This window comes from Pan troglodytes, chromosome 20 (assembly GCF_028858775.2).
Source record: "Pan troglodytes isolate AG18354 chromosome 20, NHGRI_mPanTro3-v2.0_pri, whole genome shotgun sequence".
Classification (NCBI taxonomy): Eukaryota; Metazoa; Chordata; class Mammalia; order Primates; family Hominidae; genus Pan; species Pan troglodytes.
Genome location: NC_072418.2, coordinates 14,503,875 through 14,526,911, shown reverse-complemented (window position 1 = coordinate 14,526,911; position 23,037 = coordinate 14,503,875). Strand labels below are relative to the sequence as shown.

The 23,037-nt window shown below is 41.4% G+C and overlaps 1 protein-coding gene across 1 annotated transcript; it reads right to left on the bottom strand.

Moving 5' to 3' along the window:
- On the bottom strand, positions 1-5,289 carry LOC468727 (zinc finger protein 491). The gene is given in 2 exon segments (XM_024351354.3): positions 1-2,540; positions 3,819-5,289. A coding segment is annotated over 1 exon segment (1,314 nt). The 5' UTR covers positions 2,534-2,540; positions 3,819-5,289; the 3' UTR covers positions 1-1,219.
- Between the last annotated feature and the right edge of the window lie 17,748 nt (positions 5,290-23,037).

Below are 23,037 nucleotides of genomic sequence, written 5' to 3'. Positions count from 1 at the left end.
TGTTAACAAGGGATATTTTAATAGAGCTTCTCAGTATACAAAAAAAAGAGAACAACATTTGTAAGTACACAACTGAAAAACAGTGAATAAACTTTTTTTTTTTTTGAGACAGAGTATTGCTCTCTCATCCAGGCTGGAGTACAGTGGCGTGATCTTGGCTCACTGCAACCTCCACCTCCCAGGTTCAGGAGATTCTCCTGCCTCAGCCTCCCGAGTAGCTGGGATTACAGGTATCCACCACCACACCCGGCTAATTTTGGTACTTTTAGTAGAGATGGGGTTTCACCATGTTGGCCAGGCTAGTCTTAAACTCCTGACCTCGTGATCCGCCCACCTCGGCCTCCCAAAGTGCTGGGGTTACAGGCATGAGCCACTGCACGCAGCTGAATATACTATTTTTAAGAAATATGTACAGAAATCTTTGCTCCCTCAAAAGTACACATTGTCAATCACATATAATCAAAGATAACTGAAAATGAACTGAGGCATTACATTCTCCTGTGGATAACAGGAAACACTGGACATTTCCTGACCAGAGCAAGGTGTTCCTTCTCACATGAGAGTCCTGGATGAGACCAGTCACTGCACAGGGCAGCAGAGCTCTCATCAAGTTGGTTCTGATGGCAGCATAGTAGCTGTCAGGCTGAATCAAGAACAAGGTCACTACCAGCAGGAACAAAGGTGCATGTAAACAAATCATACCTCCTACCAACTCAATCTGCAGACTAGGGGAGTAGAGCATCAGAGAACATTCCCCACCCATGACAGTCTGCATTACCTCTCTGGTATGGACATTACAATACTTAAAGAAAAACCAAAGTGTAGATAGAACTTGAATGTGGAGCTTCTGGGGACATCTTTGGAAACCTACACCTCTGAAAAAAGGACAGTCAAGAGATTTGGAGGATACCCTTGATTGACAAGCCAGAGAATCAGGAAAATGGGCTAGAATCAGGGGGCCACACAGCCCATGTGAATTTGGCTGGCTCTAAAATGTGACTAAGGCCTTCCTCATGTCTGCCTTCAAAATCATATGTAAGATAGGCCACCAGTGAATCCCAGAGTGGCATCACCTAACTCCATCTCTACATTTTATTGCTTTCCTTTATTGACACCTCAAGCTGGGAGGGATGCTTGAGGCCAGGAGTTCAAGACCAACCTGGACAAGATAGTGAGACCCTGTCTCTATAAAAATAAAAATTAAAAAATAGCATTTCTCTCATATATTAATAGTGTGAGTTCTTTCATGTTTTTGACAGTAACTGGAATGAATGAAGGCTTTCCCACATTCCTTACATTGGTAAGGTTTCTCTCCAGTGTGAATTCTTTCATGTATTCTAATATATATGGAACAAGTGAAGGCTTTCCCACAATGCTTACATTCATAAGGTTTTTCTCCAGTGTGAGTCCTTTTATGTCTATGAAAGGAGCTGACACAATGAAATGCTTTCCCACATTGCTTACATTCATAGGGTTTCTCACCAGTGTGAGTCCTTCCATGTATTCGAATATACTTGGCAGATCTGAAGGCTTTCCCACATTGCTTACACCCATAGGGTTTCTCTCCAGTGTGAGTCGTTTCATGATATTGAAACGAAGTGGAACAAGTGAAGGCTTTCCCACGTTGCTTTCATTTGTAGGGTTTCTCTCCAGTGTGACTTCTTTCATGCCTTTGAAACGAACTGGGAGAGTAAAAGGCTTTCCCACATATCTTACATTTATGAGGCCTCTCTCCAGTGTGCATTCTCATGTGTCTTCGAAAGCTTATAAGGCGAGATAATGCTTTCCCATATAGTTTACATTCATAGGGTTTTTCTCCTGTGTGAGTCCTTTCATGCCTGTGAAAAGAACTGGGACAATTGAAGGCTTTCCCACATTCCTTACATTTGTACGGCTTCTCTCCTGTGTGTGTCCTTTCATGTCTGCGAAAGGAACTGGAAAAATTGAATGATTTCCCACACTCCTTACATTCATATGGCTTCTCCCCAGTGTGAGTTCTTTCATGGATTCGAACAGAACTGTGCCAACTGAAGGCTTTACCACATTGTTTACATTCATATCGTTTCTCTCCAGTGTGAGTTCATTCATGGGTAAGGTATAAACTGAGACAATCCAAGGCTTTCCCACAAAACTTACATTTATAAGGTCCATCTCCACTGTGCATTACCATATGTCTTCGAATACTTGCAGGAGAAATGAAAGATTTTCCACATTCCTTACAATCAAAAGGTTTCTGTCTAGTGTGAGGCCTTTCACGTGTTCGAAAGCAGTGGCTATGGCTCAAGGCTTTCCCACGTTGTTTATGTTTATATGGCTTCTCTAAAAATTTCTGACACTTATATGGTTGGTGTCCAGTGTCAGTTCTGATGTTCCTATTAAGGGATGAATATCCCATGAAGGCTTCTCCACATGTACCACTTTCACATGATTTTACTCCAGGAAGAGTTTTCTTGTTCAGCATGTCTTCCAGAACCTGGGTGAAAGTTTCTCCACACTGACTACCTTCTGTACTCTCAAAGAGTCTCTCTCCCATAAAATTTCTGTGAAAAATGCCAAGCACATAATTAAGGGTCTGTTTATAAGCGATTTAATATTCGTTAATAAGTATTACACTTGCATTTTTAATGTTTTTGTTTTTTTTGGTACAAAGTCTCACTCTGTTACCCAGGCTGGAGTGCAGTGGCGTGATCATAACACACTGCAGCCTTCACCTCCTGGGCTCAAGTGATCCTCCCACCTCAGGCTCCCCAGAAAGTTGGACTACAGGTGTGTGCCACCATACCCAGCTAATTTTTTATTTTTGGTAGAGATAGAGTCTTGCTGTGTCTCCCAGGCTGATCTTGGGCTCTTGACCTCAAGTGGTCCTCTTGCCTTAGTCTCCCAAAGTGCTGGGATTACAGGCATGAGCCACCATGTCCAGCTGCATTTTTAACATTATCCCATGAAGTGTAGGCTTTCTGCCCTGTCTGAATTGTTTAAACATGAATGGATCACACATTCTATAAGATGGCCTGTCTATATCTATCATCAAAAAAAGAATATTTACATGAGGTTTCTATTTTTTTTTTTTTTTTTTGAGACGGAGTTTTGCTCTTGTTGCCCAGGCTGGAGTGCCATGGCGTGATCTCAGCTCACTGCAACCTCCGCCTCCCGGATTCATGCGACTCTCCTGCCTCAACCTCCCGAGTAGCTGGGATTACAGGCATGTGCCACCACGCCTGGATAATTTTATATTTTTACTAGCAACAGGGTTTGTCCATGTTGGTCAGACTGGTCTTCAACTCCCGACCTCAGGTGATCCGCCCACCTTGGCCTCCCAAAGTCCTGGGATTACAGGTGTGAGCCATCACGGCCAGCTGAGGTTTCTTAATACTATTTCCATGTAAACTATTTTATGAACATTAAACCTCTATATCACATTGAAATATATGTTTTTCGAGAAAAGTTTCTAAGAATAAATACATTTTATGCTGAGCTTATTTCTTTTGTTGGCTTCTTTTTAACAATTTCTGACAATCTGAGATTTTCTTTAGAGACATTTCTTTGTCTTGTGAGTGTAAATTATCTTAGATTTCTCCTGGGATGTTTGTATTGATCTTCAATGTTCTGGTCTTTCCATTTTTTCCCTAAAAAATAGTCCTGAATTAGTATAAGATTATTTAAAAATCATTAGATTCCATGTTTATGGGACACTGCAGCCATGCCTGATTTGTTCATCGAAGGATTGCCTATCCATATTCCAAATCCCTGAATAGCACTGATGAACTAGAAACATGTGTTCTTCAATTCACTGAGGGAGGTAATATTGTCACCCCTACCTATAGAAATGAGGTTCCTGAAGGTTTCCTGCATCACATCTCTGTAGAGATTCTTCTGGAAAGGATTCAACAAGGCCCACTCCTCCTGGGTGAAGTTCACAGCCACATCCTCAAAGGCCACTGGGTCCTGAAACATCTCACATGTGTAGAGGAGGATGGGTGAGAGTGACAGCACTGGGGGCCTAGACTCTATTCCCAAGAAGTTCTCATGATGCCGTGGACTCCAAACATTTATTCCCTGCCTCTGTCATCAGACCTCTTACTCCCCTGTCTACACTCACTTCCTCTCAAACAGCAATTTTGATGCCAGAGTGTAACTATGGGTAAAGCAACAGCAGAATAGGAAAATGTAGCCTTTTGCCACGTGAGGACACAGCAAGAGGATGGAGTTCATGAGGAATGGACCCTCTGGACATGGTACCTGCCAGTGCCTTGATCTTTTTTTTTTTTTTTTTTTTTTCTGAGATGGGGTCTCACTCTGTCACCCAGGCTGGAGCGCAGTGGCGCGATCTTGGCTCACTGCAACCTCTGCCTCCCGGGTTCAAGCAGTTCTCCTGCCTCAGCCTCCTGAGTAGCTGGGATTACAGGCACGCGCCACCATGCCCAGCTAATTTTTGTATTTTTAGTAGAGACGGGGTTTCACCGTGTTGGTCAGGCTGGTCTCAAACTCCTGATCTCGTGATCTGCCCACCTTGGCCTCCCAGAGTGTTGGGATTACAGGCGTGAGCCACCGTGCCTGGCGTGCCTTGATCTTAGACTTCCCAGCCTCCAGAACTGTGGAGCTGAATTGGCCTTCCTCCCTTGGACCTGTGCTGGACTTAGTGACTCACTTCCAAAGAACAGAGTATGGAAAGGGGTAAAAATAGTAACTTTAAAGTGGAGAAACCTGACAAACACTGCTTCAATCAAGTGATCAAGGTTACTGTCACCAGGTGTATCAAGTGATGAGCCTGGACACTTCACCTTTGTGGCATTCTCCCGCAAAACACCTAACTCCAGTCTAATCATGAGAAAAATTCCAAATTGAGGAACATTCTATGGAATACCTGACCAGCACTCTTAAAACTGTCAAAGTGATTTTAAAAAACAAGGGAAGACTGAGAAATTGTCACAAAGCAGATCAAGGAGACATGAGAACTAAATACAGTGGGGTATACTGGATTGGGTCCTGGAATAGAAAAAGGATATTAGTGGAAAAACTGTTGAAAATCTGGAATTTCATTAATAGTAATATACAAATGATAACTTCTTAGTTTTGTTGGACCATGGTTATGTAAGATGCTCACATTAGAAGAAAATGGGTGACGGGTATATGGGAACTTTGTAGATTATCTTTGCAAGTTTTCTATAAATCTAAAATTATTCCAAAATAACAAATTTATGGCCAGGTATGGTGGCTCACGCCTGTAATCCCAGCACTTTGGGAGGCCAAGGCAGGCAGATCACCTGAGGTTAGGAGTTCAAAACCAGGCTGGCCAATGTGGCAAAACCCCATCTCTACTAAAAATACAAAAATTAGCCGGGTGTGGTGGCAGGCGCCTGTAATCCCAGCTACTCAGGGAGGCTGAGGCATGAGAATCGCTTGAACCCAGCAGGCAGAGGTTGCAGTGAGCCAAGAGAGAGCCACTGCACTCCAGCCTGGACAACAGAGTGAGACTCCATCTTGGAAAAAAAAAAAAAAAGAATAGGAAAATGTCTCTTTTTGGTGAATCCGGAGAGAAAGATGTGTTTCCTGGGTACCCCAATGTCTCTCTGTACATTGGGTGTGTAGCGTCTTTTGTAACAGAGTCCTACTAATTCATGTGCAGAAAAAAAGCTCACAACAGCAGTCCTGAGACTACATATACTTGAAAATGTGTGTTCACAAAGTTTAACCTTTGATGGTATCTGGAAAGTGGATTTGATTCTCATTCAAACAGCACAGGCAAATCCAAAAACAAACAAAAACCGAATTTTGCATGGGATCTCACCAACCCAACTGATTAAGAGAGTCATAACTAACTGAAACAGAAACCCATGACCAAAACCATTATGGGAAATAATACTGGGGTAAGACAACATAAATTGTAATTGATGAAGTGCTGAAGGCTGAATGGGGACAAGGTTTAGAGGTAAAAACTCTGTGAGGGGGCAATCTTAACAAAAAGGTAATGTGATTTATGAAAATTAAGAACTTTTGTGCAAGGGAACACACTATCAACAAGGGAAAAGAAAACTCATCAATTTGGAGAAAATGTTGGTAAGTCATATATCTGGTATGGTCTTAATTTTCAGCAAATATAAAGAATTTCCATAATTCAACTATAAAAAACACATCAAATATGCCAAATGGAAAGCTTTGATGAGCATGCTGACAAACTGGAACCTATGTACACTGTCCAAGGGATTGTAAAATGGCTTAGCTATGAAAAACAGTATGGCGGTGCCTCAAAAATTAAAAACAAAATTACCAAATGTTCCAGCAACCCACTTTTGGGTCGAATTATATTCAATTCAAAAGAATTGAAAGTAGGATCTCAAAGAAATATTTGAAAACCATCGATGACTGGGTACAGTGGCTGATGCCTGTAACCCCAACACTTTCAGGAGGCTGAGGCAGGAAGATCAATTGAGCCCAGGAGTTTGAGACCAGCCTAGGCAACAGAGTGAGATCCAATCTCTATAAAAAATAAAATAAAATGAATTGAAATCCATTGTTCACAACACCCAACAGGTAGATCAACCTAAATGCCAATCGATGGATGAATGGATAATGAAAATGTATATATATACACAACAGGATATTATTTATTCTTATAAAATGACATCCTGTCCCATACTACAACAGGCATGAAACTTCATGATACTATGCTAACTGCAAAAGACCAGTCAGAAAAAGAAAAATGCGGTATGACTCATCTTAGAGAAGTTATATAAAATTGTCAAACTAACTCAATGGTACACTTAAAATGCTTGAGCTAGTAAAATTTTTAAGGTTTTTCTTATTGTAATTAACTAGAAAAATTATTGTACCAAAAAGAAAACTAATTGACTAAAATATGGGCAATGGCGTGATCTTGGTTCACTGCAACCTCCGCCTCCCAGGTTCAAGCAATTCTCCTGCCTCAGCCTCCTGAGTAGCTGGGACTATAGGCACGCACCACCATGCCCAGCTAATTTTTGTATTTTTAGTAAAGACAGGGTTTCACTATGTTGGCCAGGCTGGTCTTGAACTCCTGACCTCGTGATCCACCCGCCTCAGCCTCCCAAAGTGCTGAGATTATAGGCATGAGCCACCACATCCAGCCAAGCAATGGATTTTAATGACATTCCTCCCAGACATACACAAATGGCCAACAAACACATGAAAAGATGATCAATGTCAAGAATCAGCCATGGGGTTTTACCCAATGTCGTTTTGGGTAGTTACTGAATAGTTTCCTCTCATAAAAAAATATTCATAAACAAAATATAACTTTTTTTTTAAATTTTATTTATTTATTTAATAGAGACGGGGTCTCTCTATGTTGCTGAGCTGGTCTTAAACTTCTGGACTCAAGTGATCCTCCCACCTCGGCCTGCCAAAGTGCTGGGATTACAGGTGTAAGCCAGCATGCCAAGCCCTAAAGTTTTTGTTTTTTTTGAGGAAAATTTTCACCCTGTCTCCCAGGCTGGAGTGCAGTGGTGCCCTCAAGGCTCACTGCAGCCTTGGATCTTCGGGGCTCAAGCGATCCTCCCGCCTTAGTCTCCCGAGTATAGTAGCTGAGACTACAGGAATATGACACCATGCCCAGCTATTTTGTTTGGTTGTTTTCAGTAGAGATGAGATCTTGCTATGTTGCCCTGCCCACTCTGGTCTTGAACTCCTGGGCTCAAGCAATCCTCCCACCTGGGCCTCTGAAAGTGCTGGGATTACAGGAGTGAGTCACTGTGCCTGGACTAAAATTTTTTAAAAATGTTTTCTTTCCCGTGTCTCTACTAAAAATACAAAAATCTGCCGGGCATGTCGGCACATGCCTGTAATCCCAGCTACTTGGGAGGCTGAGGCAGGGGAATCGCTTGAACCCAGGAGGCCGAGGTTGCAGTGAGCCAAGATAGCACCATTGCACTCCAGCCTGGGCGACAGACACAGTGAGACTGTCTCAAAAAAAAAAAAAAAAAAGTTTTCCTTATTTTCAGAGGTGTTGATAACATTTTTAAATAGTGCCATTCATTTGTCTGTGGAAAAATGATAAAATATGGCAGCTGTTTCAAATGTAGCATGGGAAACACATAATTGATAAGGATGTCAATTGGCGAGGGGAAGTTGGTGTTTTTGAATGTGAGGAGAAAACCAGAAATTTAGGGATTTACTGTCATACCTGGGAAGAACTAGGCTGGGAGAGGGGTCCCAAAAACTCCCTCTTTGATCAAACTAGTCAGGCTCCTCAGAGCCCCCCTCTTCTTGAGTAGACTTTGGCCTTTTCCTGCAGAGCCCTGTGGTAGCAAAAACCCTTCTAAGGGAGTTTAGAGAAAATTCCCCCAAACCTGATATCCAATCAAGTCCCTTTTCCCTACGTCTGACAATCTCTTCCCTAATTCTTGACACTAAACCAACTTCCATCCTCTCCCTCACCTTGCCTATTAGCTGTAAATTCAATACTGTCGTTGATGCAGCCTTCACCTCCTGGGCTCAAGCAATTCTCCTGCCTCAGCCTCCAGACTAACTACAGAAGCGGCCATCATACCTGACTAATTTTTTTTTTTTTTTTTTTAACAGAGTCTCGCTCTGTCGCCAGGCTGGAGTGCAGTGGCACCATCTCGGCTCACTGCAACCTCCGCCTCCTGCGTTCAAGCGATTGTCTTGCCTCAGCCTCCCGAGTAGCCGGATTACAGGCACGTGCCACCACGCCCAGCTAATTTTTGTATTTTTGGTAGAGTCGGGGTTTCACCATGTTGGCCAGGATGGTCTCGAATTCCTGACCTCGTCATCCGCCCGCCTCGGCCTCCCAAAGTGCTGGGATTATAGACGTGAGCCACTGCGCCCGCCATGCCCGACTAATTTTTAAAAATATTTTGTACAGACGGGGTCTCGCCATGTTGTCCACGCTGGCATCACCTTGCCTTACGCTGGAATGTTAAATATACTCTTTTAAATTGGAAAGGAAATGAAACCCAAATGTAAGGAAAAAAAAAAAAAGCTCTATGGGGGCGGGGGGAGGGGGGCGGGCCAAACTCTAATTAAATTGTTGTGCCTCACAAACTAGCCTTGTATAAAAAACGTTGTAATCCTGTTAAATTTCTTGCCTATATAAGCAAGAACTTAAACTTTTAAATTTGAAACACTGAGCCCATTTCCGTGGATCCTGTGTATTCCAAATGGGCCATTCCCAGCTTCTTGCTTGAGTAAACTTTAAAAAACTGGAATCTGATTCTTTTATTTCAGGTTGACAAGTCCACATACGGCGACAGCATCACTGTAACTAATCAAGTATTTAATCCTGTTTGCCTCCTCATGCAACTTATAAAAGCCTTTTCTTCAATCACAAGCCATGACCGGGTGTTTCTCACTCGGAATCGCTGTTGCTCCAACAAACTTTTTAACTGTTAACAGAGCCTCAGTTTAATTTTTAGCAGAAGAAGGGCGGGACACATCCGACCCCCCATGACCCTCCCGTGGCCCCCGCACAATCTGGGAAGACGCCGGGCTGCGGGCGCGGAGCTGCCCAGAGAGGACTCCGGGGCCGGGGCCGCAGTCGCCGCGTAGGGACGGGACAGGACGCCCGGGGTCCCAGCTGCGGGCCCAGCCCCACCTGGCGGCCGAGGGGACCGAGGGCCAAGCCACGCCATGGGGGACGCGGGTCCCAATCGCCGGGGTCGCCCGAGCGGAGGCCTGGGTCCCGCCACAGCAGGATCCTGTTGGTTCCACCCAGCCCCTCTTCCACGTATCTGGACGCTAGGCCGGGCGCTTTACCATTTCCCTGCTTCTTGGTGTCCCGGCGTCCTCTTTATGACTCCGGAGCAGGTCACAGCGCAGGTGACAGCGTCACAGAAGCCGTGGCGGAGGCACCTGGGGCCTCTCGGAGCAGCAAAGACTGGATGCAGAACGCAACGGACCCCAGCAACAAAGGAGTGCAGAAACTCTGAGTGCGGCCTTCTGCTTCCCCGGATTGACAGTTGGCAGGGCCCCGTCCCAGGGCCCCTGATTGGATGGGGTTCCAGGCTCCGCCCCTCAGCCCTGAGTGACAGGGTAAGCCCTGGGTAACGGAGCCCTGCAGAGCCCGGCTGATCAATCCTAGCTACAGCCTTTCTAAGGCTAAGCTCCCTCCCTGCGCCCTGGTCATTGGATATCTGCATTTCAGCCAAACTTGCTACTTATTGTTAGAAGGGGCACTGTTAGCTTCCTCGATCTTTCAGAAATGTGTGCTGGGAATTCCAGACTCGGTGTTCAATGGAGTCATTCCTTTGCCTCATAGCAGGAAGGAAATCCAGGCCAGGCCAGGCAAGACTGCACCAGGAGGGAGAGGCAGGTGTCCTCTACAGGGCGGGAATTGGGGATGAGACTTCCTCACACTCCCCCCGTCCCACCCCTGAATATGGAACCGCTTCCTCCCCCTAGACTTCATTTTCACCAGCAGATGTTCTCACCTGGGGTCAGTTTAAGCTTCTAACCTAAGTAAACTATTACCTTCACAAACCCTTTCTCCAGGTGACATGTCAGACAAATCTTACTGAGCCTGACCTTCACAGATTATCTTTGTATGTACAAATTACAGTCTGTCGCCGGGACCCTTTGCACGTAAAAACCAAACACTGCCCCCGCAAAACGTCCCTAGGCTCTAGGTACAGCCCCAGTAAGGACAGAACCTCCCCCCAACCCCCCTACACAAAGTGCACCTGCACGTGATTCTCCTGCTTTCCAGGGCTCTGTAGCTTCTCAGGATCCACATTCCTTCTGCAGCTGTTCTGAGCAGCTGGAGGCCACCTGCAGTAGAGGGCAGGCTGCCCGGGAAACACCCAGGGGAGCTCCCTTTCCCTCCCTTTGCTGGCTCCAGACTGGCCTCAGCAGGGAGTCACTGGCCTTAGGCTCTGCTGCCCCCTGCAAGTTATTCACCTCATTGATCGGTTACCTGAGACAAACACCCTCAGTTCCACTGTATGTATGTATAAAGTGGGGAAGGAAAATTCTAAGATAATTGAAGTGAATTAAAAGACTTGCAGGCAGGGTGCGGGGGCTCACGCCTATAATCCCAACCCTTTTGGAGGCTGAAGCGGGAGGACTGGTTGAACCCAGGAGTTCATCATCCTGGAAAACGGAGCCACACCTCGTCTGTACTAAAAATTTAAAAATTAGCAGTGCGTGGTGTCCTGAACCTCTAGTCCCAGCTACTCGGGAGGCTGAGGTGGGAAGATCTTGAGCCCAGGAGTTTGAAGCTTCAGTGACCTATGATCTCGCCACTGTGCTTCAGCAAGAGTTGTGATAGTTGTATCAGATAAAATAGACTTTAAATAAAAAACAGTACAAAAAGACAAAGAAGATCATGAGATACTGATAACAGAATCAATTCAGCAAGATAATATAATAATACTAAATATATATGCATCCAACATTGGAGAGGCCAAATTAATAAAGCAAATATTCCTAGACCTAAAGAAAGATATAGATAGCAATACAATAATAGTATGGGACTTCAGCACCTCACACACAGTAGTAGATATATCATCAAGACAGACAATCAACAAAAAAATTGGACTTAAGTTGGACTTTGGACCAAATGGAGCTAACAGACATTTACAGAACCCAACTACAGAATATACATTCTTCTCATCAGTACGTGAAACATTCTCCAAGGTAGACCGTATGTTAGGCCACAAAACTAGTCTCGACAAATTTTAAAGTCAAAATCATTTCAAGCATCTTCTCAGACTGCTGAATAAAACTAAAAATCAATACCAAGAGGAACTTTGAAAACTGTATAAATACATGGAAATTAAACAATGTGCTCCTGAATGATCTCTGAGTCAAAGAAGAAATAAAAACAGAAAATAAAAATTTTGTTTGAAATGAACAAAAATGGCAACACAACATATCAAAACCTCTGGGATATAGGAAATGTCATGCTAAGAGGGAAGTTTATAGAATTATATGCCTCTGTCAAAAAAGTAACAAATTAACAACCTAACATGGTACCCCATGGAACTAGGAAAACAAGAACAAAACAAATCCAAAGTTGGCAGAAAAGAAATAACAAAGATCAGAGCAGAATTAAACAAAATCAAGACTAAAAAACAACACAAATGATCAACGAAACAAAAAGTTGGTTCTTTGAAAATATCAACAAAAGTAATAAACTGCTGGCTAGACTAGCCAAGAAAAAAAAGAAGATTCAAATGAACAAAACCAGAATTGAAAAAGAAGACATTACACCAATACCACAGAAATACCATCAGAGACTACTATGAACAACTATATGCTCACAACCTAGAAAACCTATAGGTTTCTTTGAAACGTATAACCTCCGAAGATTGAACCAAGAAGAAACAGATATCCTGAAAAGACCAATAATAAGTAGCAATATTGAATCAGCAATAAAAAAATTCCCAAAAATGAAAGCTCTGGGCCAGACAGATTTATACCTAAATTGTACCAAATAGGCCAGATGTGGTGGCTCATGCCTGTAATCATAGCACTGTGGAGCCTGAGACAGGAGGATTGCTTGAGGCCAGGAGTTTGAGACCACCCTGGCCAACATAACAAGACCCCATCTCTAAGTAAAAAAATAAAAATTTAAAAATCAACATTAAAAAAATTATACCAAACATACAAAAAGAACTATACTAATAATCCTGAAACTGTCCCTAAAAATCACAGAGGAGGGAAATCTCCCTAACTCATTCTATGAGGCCAGTAACATCCTAATACCAAAAACAGACAAGGACACAACAAGAAAACTACAGACCAATATCCCCGATGAACACGGATGTGAAAATCCCCAACAAAACACTAGCAAACTGAATCCAACAGCACATTAAAAAGATAATACAGCATGATAAAGTAGGTTTTATACCAGGAATGCAAAAATGGTCCAACATACACAAGTTAATATATGTAACACATCACAAAAACAGAATGAAGAATAAAAACCATATGATCATCTCAATAGATTTAGAAAACACACTTGATAAAATTCAGCATCCTTCATGATAAAAGCTCAAAAAACTAGGTATAGAATGAACATATCTCAAAATAATAAAAGCCACACATGATAAACACACAGCCGACATCATACTGAATGGGGAAATAGTTGAATGATAAAAACTAGAACAAGATTAAGGATGCCTACTTTCACCACTCTTATTCAACCCTAGTATAGGAAGTCTTGGCCAGAGCAATCAGGCAAGAGAAAGAAATAAAAGACATGCAAATTGGAAAAGAGGAAGTCAAATTATTCCTGTTCAGTGATATATAATCTTACATCTAGAAACGCTTAAGACTCCACCAAAAATCTCTTAGATTAGTTAAATTAATTCAGGATTTTCAGGATACAAAGTCAGTGTACAAAAGTCAGCAGTGTTTCTATACAGCAACAACAATCTAGCTGAGAACCAAATCGAGAAAGCAATACCACTTACGAGAGCTACCAAATAACACCCCACCCCACATGGGAATATATTGCACCAAGGAGGTGAAAGGCCTCTACAAAAAGAAAAAAATCTATAAAACACTGATTAAAGAATTATAGATGACACAAACAAATGGAAAAAACATTTCATGCTTATGGAAAGAACTAATATCAGAAGAATTAATTTCATTAATTATTCAGAAAGAATTAATATCATTAAAATGACTATACTTCCCAAAGCAATCTACAGAGTCAATGCAATTCTTATCAAAATACCAATGTTAGTTTTCACATAATTAGGAAAAACAATCCTAAAATTCATATAGAACCAAAAAAGTGCCCGAATAACCAAAGCAATCCTAAACAAAAAGAACAAAGTTGGAGGCAATGTTACAGGACAGGGGTCCCAATCCAGACCCCAAGAGAGGGTTTTCGAATTTCCTGCAAGAAAGAGTTCAAGGCGAGTCTGCAGTGCAAAGTAAAAGCAAGTTTATTAAGAAAGTAAAGTGGTGAAAGAACAGCTACTCCACAGAAAGAGTTGGACGTTTCTGTAAGTAAGAGGAGGAACGCATCCACCCTAGGTACAATGATGCTTGTATATATGGGCAGATGTGCTCTGCTATAAGGGTCCATGATAAAGGATTAATTTTCTTAATTACTATATTTTGCAAGAATCGATAGTATTATCTTTAAAGCAAAATTAGAAATGCCTTTGTTCTCCAGATATTGGGATATCTGGACACTACCAAGTCTGGGTCTTGGTAAACATTATTAATTTGTTCCTTTAACTGTAAACATCTAGAAGCGAGGTATGCCTAACTTTCTGGGAATGAAGCCCAGCAATTCCCAGCCTCACTTTCCTAGCCCTCAGAATGGAGTCGCTCTGGTTCGAATACCTCTGACAGCAACACATTACCTAACTTCAAGTTATACTACAAGGCTATTGGAATCAAATCAGCATGTTACTGGTATAAAAATATACACAGAAATAAATGAAACAGAATAGAGAACCTAGAACTAAATCCACATATTTACATCCAACTAGTTTTTTACAAAGTCAACAAGAACATACGTTGGGGTAAGGACACCCTATTCAATAAACGGTGCTGGGAACATTGGATTGCCATACGGAGATGAATGAAGCTGGACCCTGATCTCTCTCCATATACAAAAATCAATTCAAAATGTACTTAAATGTAAATCCCAAAACTATAAAAATACTAGAAGGAAATCTAAGGAATTCTCTTCTGGACATTGGTCTAGGCAAAAAATGCCGGATTAAGACCTCAAAAGCACAGGCAACAATAACAAAATAGACAAATGTGACTTAAGTAAATGGAAAAGCTTCTGCACAGCAAAATACATAATCAATAAAGTGAACAAATAACCCGAAGAATGGGAGAAATTAATTGGAAACTATATATTAACAAAACACTAATATCCAGAATATACAAGGAACTCAAACAACTCAACAACAACAAAAACAACCCCATTAAGAAGTGGTAAAGGCTGGGCATGGTGGCTCACATCTGTAATCCCAGCACTTTGAGACGCCGAGGTAGGCGGATCACCTGAGGTCAGGAGTTTGAGACCAGTCTGGCCAACATGGTGAAACCCCATCTCTACCAAAAATACAAAAATCAGCTGGGTGTGGTGGCACGTGCCTGTAATTCCAGCTACTCAAGAGGCTGAGGCAGGAGAATCACTTGAACCTAGGAGGTAGAGGTTGCAGTGAGCTGAGATCACGCCACTGCACTCCAGCCTGGGTGAGAGACTCTGTCTCAAAAAAAATAAAAAAAAAAAAGTAAAAAGTGGTCTAAGGACATAAATAGACATTTTTCCTTCCTTCCTTTCTTTTCTCCCTCCCTCCCCCTTTCTTCCTTCCTTCTTCCTTCCTTTCCCTTCCTTTCTTTTCTTTCTCTCTTTCTTTTTCTTTTCCTTCCTTCCTTCCTCTCCTTTCTTTTTCTTTCTCTCTCTCGCTCTTCTTTCTTTCTTTCTCTCTTTCTTCTTTCTCTTTCCTTTCCTTTCTTTTTTCAGAGACACTGTCTCCCTCTGTCACCCAAGCTAGAATTCACTGGTACAATATTAGCTCACTCAAATTCCTGGGCTCAAGAGATCCACCTGCCTCAGTCTTCTGAGTAGCTGGGATTACAGGCACATGCCATGACACCCAGTTAATTTTTTTTTTTTTAAGAGACAGGGTTGGGCCGGGTGTGGTGGCTTACGCCTGTAATCTCAGCACTTTGGGAGGCTGAAGTGAGCAGATCATGAGGTCAGGAGTTCGAGACAAGCCTAACCAACATGGTGAAACCCCGTCTCTACTAAAAATACAAAAATTAGCCAGGCATGGTGGCACGTGCCTGTAATTGCAGCTACTCAGGAGGCTGAGGCAGGAGAATCGCTTGAACCCAGGCACCGAAGGTTGCAGTGAGCTGGGATCGTGCCACTGCACTCCAGCCTGGGCAACAGAGTGAGACTGTATCTCAAAAAATAAAAAAAAAAAACAACAGAGAGAGAGACAGAGTCTCACTATGTTGCCCAGGCTAGTCTCAAACTCCTGGCCTCAAGCAATTCTCCTGCCTTGGCCTCCCAAAGTGTGGGAATTACAGGCGTGCACCACCATGCCCAGCTGATATTTTTCAAAAGAAGACATACAAACAGTTAACAAGCATATGAAAAAATGTTCAGCATCCCTAACATCAGAGGAATGCAAATTAAAGCCAAAATGAGATACCATCTTACACCAGTCAGCATGGCTATTATTAAAAAGAGGAAAAAATAACAGATGTTGGTGAGGATGCAGAGAAAAGGGAATGTTTATATGCTGTTGATGGGGATGTAAATTAGTACAATCTTTATGGAAAACAGTATAGAGATTTCTCAAAGAACTAAAAATAGAACTACCCTTTGATCCAGCAATCCCACTATTGGGTATCTACACAAAAAACAAGAAATCATTATTTCAAAAAGATACCTATACTTGTATGTTTATCACAGCACTATTCACAATAGCAAACATATGCAATCAACCTAAGTGTCCATCAATAGATGACTGGATAAAGAAAATGTGTTATATATACACAATAGAATACTATTCAGCCATAAAAAGAATAAAATTATATCTTTTGCAGCAATATGAATAGAAGTGGAGGCCCAATCTTAAGTGAAACAACTCAGACATAGAAAGACAAACACCGCATGTTCTCACATATAAGTGGGAGCTAAGTAATGTGCACACATAAACATAGAGTGTGAAATAATTGACAGTGGAGACTTAGAAGGGTGGGGAGTGGGAAGGGAGGGGACAATGAGAAATTACTTAATGAATACAATGTACTTTTTTCCAGTGATGGATACACTCAAAGTCCTGTCTTCACCACTAAGCAAATATATCCATGTTACAAAATTACACTAGTACTACATAAATTTTTTCTTTTTTTTGGAGATGGAGTCTCGCTCTGTCACCCAGGCTGGAGTGCAGTGGTGGGATCTCGGCTCACTGCAATCTCTGCTACCTGGGTTCAAGTGATTCTCCTGCCTCAGCCTCCCAAGTAGCTGGGACTACAGGCGCCACACCCGGCTAATTTTTTTTATTTTACTAGAGACGGGGTTTCACCGTGTTGCCCAGGCTGAACTCCTGAGCTCAGGCAATCCACCCACCTCGGTCTCCCAAACTGCTAGGATTACAGGGATGAGCCACTGTGCCTTGGCCTTACATAAACTTATATGAATAAAATTTACTTTTTTTTACTTCCTTTTTTATTTTTAATTTTGTGGGTACATAGTAAGTGTATATATTTATGGGTTACATGAGATATTTTGAAAGAGGCATGCAGTGCATAATAATCACATCAGGGTAAATGGGGTCATCACCTCAAGTATTTACCCTTTGTGTTACAAACAATCCAATTATACTCTTTTAGTTATTTTAAAATGTACAACTAAATTATTTTTTACTATAGTCAGCCTGTTGTGCTAACAAATACTAGGTCTTATTCATTCTTTCTCTTTTTTTATATCCATTAACCATTCCCATTCCCCACCCCCTCTACCCTTCTCAGCCTTTGATAATCATCCTTCGACTCTCTATCTCAATGAGTTCAATTGTTGCAATTTTTAGCTCCTACAAATAAGTGAGAACATGTGAAGTTTGTCTTTCTGCACTTGGCTTATTTCACTCAACATAATGACCTTCAGTTACATCCATGTTGTTGCAAAAGACATAATTTCATTACTTTTATGGCTGAATAGTATTCTATTGTGTATATATAACACATTTTCTTTATCCAGTCATCATCGATGGACACTTAGGTTGATTCCATATGTTTGCTATTGTAATAAATAAATATGGGAGTGAAGATATCTCTTTGATATACTGATTTCCTTTCCTTCTCTTTGATATATTGATTTCCAATCCCACCCAGCTGTGGGAATGCTGGATTGTATGGTAGCTCTATTTTCAGTTTTATGAGAATCTTCCAAACTGTTGTCCATAGTGGTTGTACTCATTTACATTCCCACTAACAGTGTACAAGGGTTCCTTTTTCTCTACATCCTCACCAGCATTTGTTATTGCCTGTCTTTTGGGTAAAAGCTATTTTAATTGAGGTAAGGTGATATCTTATTGTAGTTTTGATTTGCATTTCTCTGATGATCAGTGACATCGAGCACTTTTTTATATGTCTGTTTGCCATTTGTATGTCTTATTTTAAGAAACGTCTATTCAGATCTTTTGCCCATTTTAAAATCAGATTATTACATTTTTTTCTATAGAGTTATTTGAACTCCTTATATATCCTGGATATTAATCTATTGTCAGATAGATAGTTTGCAAGTGTTTTCTCCTATTCTATGGGTTGTCTCTTTGTTGACAGTTTCCTTTACTATGTTGTTTCTTTTTTAACTTGATGTGATCCCATTTGTCCATTTTTGCTTTCATTGCTTATGCTTGTGGGGTATTACCTAAGAAATCTTTGCCTACTCCAATGTCCTGGAGACGTTCCTCAATGTTTTATTTCAGTAGTTTCATAGCTTGAGGTCTTGGGTTTAAGTCTTTAATCATTTGGTTTGATTTTTGTATATGATGAGAGATAGGGGTCTAGGTTCTTTTTCCTGCATATGAACATTCAGTTTTCCCAGCACCATTTACTAAAGAGACTGTCCTTTCCCCAATGTACATTCTTGGCACTTTTGTAAAAAATGAGTTCACTGTAAATGTATAGATTTATTTCTAGGTTCTCTATTCTGTTCCAGTGGTCTATGTATCTGTTTTTATGCCAGGACCATGCTGTTCTGGTTACTATAGCTCTGTAGTATAATCTGAGGTCAAGTAATGTGATTCCTCCAGTTTTGTTCTTTTTGATCAGGATAGCTTTGGCTATTCCAGGTCTTTTGTGGTTCCATATGAATTTCAGGATTATTTTTTCTATTTCTGTGAAGAATGTCCTTGGTATTTTGATAGGAATTGTATTTAATCTGTAGGTTGCTTTGGGTAGTAGGCACATTTTAACAATATTTATTCTTCCAATCCATGAACATGGAATATCGTTCCATTTTTTGTCCTTTTCAATTTCTTGCATCAATGGTTTATGGTTTTCATTGTAGAGATCTTTCACTTATTTCTTAGGTTAAATTAATTCCTAGGTATTTTATTTTATTTGTAGCTATTGTAAAGAGGACTTTCTTGATTTCTTTTTCAGATTGTTTACTATTAGCATATAGAAATGCTATTCATTTTTGGCTTTTTAATTTTTATTTTTATTTTCTCCCAGTGATCCTTGTTCTGAAAGAAATGCTACTGATTTTTATATGTTGATTTCGTATCCTGCAACTTTACTGAATTTATTGGTTCTAATAGTTTTTTTGTGAAGTCCTTAGGTTTTTCCCAAATATAAGATCATGTGATCTGCAAAGAAGGATAATTTAACTTCTTCCTTTCCAGTTTGGATGCCCTTTATTTCTTTCTCTTATCTGATTGCTCTAACTAGGACTTCAAGTACCAAGTTGAATAACAGTGGTGACAGTGGGCATCTTTGTCCTGTTCCAGATTTTAGAGGAAAGGCTGTTTTTCTCCATTCAGTATACTAGTTGTGGGTCTGTCATATATGACTTTTTATTATGTTGAGGTATATTCTTTTTATACTCGGTTTTTTTTGAAGGTTTTTTATCATAAAGGGATGTCAAATTTTATCAAATGCATTTTCAGCATTATTAAAATGATCATATAGTTTTTGTCCTTCATTCTGTCGATATGATGTATCACATACTATCCTTGCATCCCTGGGATAAATCCCACTTGGTCATGATAAATTATCTTTTTGATGTGTTGTTGAATTCGGTTGCTAGTATTTTGTTGAGGATGTTTGCATGAATATTCATCAGGGATATTGACCTATAGTTTTCTTAATGTGTCTTTGCCTGGTTTTGGTATCTGGGTAATACTGGACTCGTAGAATGAGTTTGAAAGTATTCCTTCCTCCTCTATTTTTTTTTCTTGAGGTGGAGTCTTGCTCTTTCTCCCAGGCTGGAGTGCAGTGGTGTGATCTCAGCTCACTGCAACCTCTGCCTCTCAGGTTCAAGCGATTCTCCTGCCTCAGCCTCCTGAGTAGCTGGGATTGCAGGCACGTGCCACCACGCCTGGCTAATTTTTGTATTTTTAGTAGAGATGGGGTTTCACCATGTTGGTCAGGCTGTTCTCGAACTCGTGTCCTCATGATCTGCCTGCCTCGGCCTCCCAAAGGGCTGGGATTACAGGTGTGAGCCAGTGCACCTGGCCTCCTCCTCTATTTTTCAGAATAATTTGAGTAGGATTGGTATTAGTTCTTTAAATGTTTGGCTCATGCCTGTAATCCTAGCACTTTGAGAGGCTGAGGTAGGTGTACTGCTTGAGCCCAGCAGTCTGAGACCAGCCTAGGCAACACTGCAAAACCTTGTCTCTATAAAAATTAGTTGGGCATGGTGGCATGCACCTGTGGTCTCAGCTACTCAGGAGGCTGAGGCAGGAGGATCACCTGAGCCTAGGAGGTCAAGGCTTCAATGAACCATGATTGCACAACTGCACTCCAGCCTGGGCGACAGAGCGAGACCGTCTCAAAAAAAAAAAAAAAAAAGAGTGGACATGGTTTAGTTTGAAAAGTCCTTTGGTAAGTTCAAGCTAAAGGCTGAGGGCTATTTAAAAACATTAGTCATGGAGTGGCAGAAAATTGTTTTGTTGTGAATTAGCAAACTGAATGTTGATCATATAAATTGGGTCATTCTTGCCAAACTCAACTATAAGAGTCAACAGGCCAAGGGGGAAAAGCACTCAGGGCTCGTACCAATGCTCCAAGCATGTCATTCTCTTCCAAGCTGCTGAAACAGCCAGTTGTATCCTGAAACCAGTTTTATCTAATAGTTACTGAAACAACTTGCCGTGACTCTAAGAATAGTTTTACTCATTGCCATCATTTCCCAATCAGAACTTTCCAACTCCCAAAAACCTTACTAGTGCCAATGAATTTTCTTGAAGAACCATATGTAACACTTCTCCTTTTCATGAAACCTCCAATGTTCTCTGTTTTTCAGACATACCAAAGACCACTTGGTCTGTGTGTATGCCCTGAATTACAAGTATTTCTTCCCAAATAAAATGTTTTAATTTCAGAAATTCATCTTTGACATATCTGGCTTTCTGACATTAGACACTTCCATGAGTCTACAGTCCCTTTTCTTCAGTTCTACGAACCAAAAAGCTCTGACAACTCTTTTTTGTAAGGTAGGCATGAACCTGACATCAAGAAATAAGAGGCTATTTATTGGCTGTTTTGTTCTGTTTCAAGTATTTACTCATTTTGTTGTAGGAATATTAATGAGTTTGATCTCAGAGTGCTGTTTCAGTTTCTAGTGAGAACACTACATTATCTATGATATATTAATTATCTCAGCTTCTTACAGATGAAATAACAGGCTTAAAGAGGCGCAGTGACTTGCCCAAGGTTGTTTCACATCTAGGGAGAGTAAAGAGTAGAATTGAGGTCTTCTGCCCCCTTCACTTGTTTTTTGTTGTTTTTTCCTCATTGCACTGTACTGCTTCCTCATGATATTACCTCTGAAGACCATCTTGATAAATTCTTCTGTGTGGAAGAGTTTAAGCAATCACATTCATCTTATTTGACATTTTCTTCTATTTGAGACAGGGTCTCACTGTGTCACCCAGGCTGGAGTGCAGTGACGCCATCACGGATCATTGCAGCCTCAACTTCCTAGGCTCAAGCAATCCTCCCACCTCATCCTCTGGAGTAGCTAGGACTACAGGTACATGTCACTATGCCTGGATCATTAGAAAGAAAATTTTTTGGTAGAAATTAGGTCTTGGTATGTTGCCCAGGCTGGTCATTCATAGGTGTTTAAAGTGTGATAAATGGATGATTTAAGTCTGATAGAACTTTTACACATATTATACATTTAAGCATATACACATGGAAGCTCCTGGGAGTTGGTTATGTTTACATGGTGGAAAAAAAAACCCTTCGAAATAATTATTAGTTTGAGAAAAAGACATCAATAAATAATTTCTACGTCAACACATTGTGTTTTTTTGTTGTTGTTGTTGTCGAGACGGAGTCTCGCACTGTTGCCCAGGCTGGAGTGCAGTGGCGCCATCTCGGCTCACTGCAAGCTCCACCTCCTGGGTTCATACCATTCTCCTACCTCAGCCTCCCGAGTAGCTGGGACTACAGGCACCCGCCAACACGCCCAGCTAATTTTTTGTATTTTTAGTAGAGACGAGGTCTCGCCGTGTTAGCCAGGATGGTCTCGATCTCCTGACCTCAGGTGATCCACCCTCCTCATCCTCCCAAAGTGCTGGGATTACAGGCGTGAGCCACCGCTCCCGGCCTTGTTAACACATTGTTATATGTAAAAAAGCTAATCAAATGTGAGCTTCCAACAATTCCCTCTGCTTCATTCTTCTGACTTTCAACAGATCATGGTTAACACCAAGGGCTCTGTGTCTGAGGTTTCACATGTTTACGTCACCTATTTTAAATGGTCTCAACCTCACTCCACCACCACTGACCCATCAGATCATTTCCGCAGCTAAATCCGAAGTATTCTGTAAATAGCTTTCCCTTTCAAGGAGTCTAACTGGAATCAGGTTGAACTCCCTTGTGGCTCTCTCATGTTCCTTGATTTATTCATTTGAAATTGTCTTCCAGAGCCGGGCACGGTGGCTCATGCCTGTAATCCCAGCACTTTGGGAGGCCAAGGCGGGTGGATCACGAGGTCAGCAGATCGAGACCATCCTGGCTAACACGGTGAAACCCCGTCTCTACTAAAAATACAAAAAATTAGCCGGGCGTGGTGGCGGGCGCCTGTAGTCCCAGCTACTCAGGGGGCTGAGGCAGGAGAATGGTGTGAACCCGGGAGGCGGAGCTTGCAGTGACCCGAGATCACGCCACTGCACTCCGGCCTGGGTGACAAAGCGAGACTCAGTCTCAAAAAATAAATAAATAAATAAATAAATAAATAAATAAATAAATAGTCTTCCAGGAGAGATTGTGATATCCTAAGTGAGGACCTCATCCATTTTATTTGCTTCTCTTCTCCCTAACCTGCTACACCACTTGTTCATTGAAGGCACAGAATATTTTAAACTGACC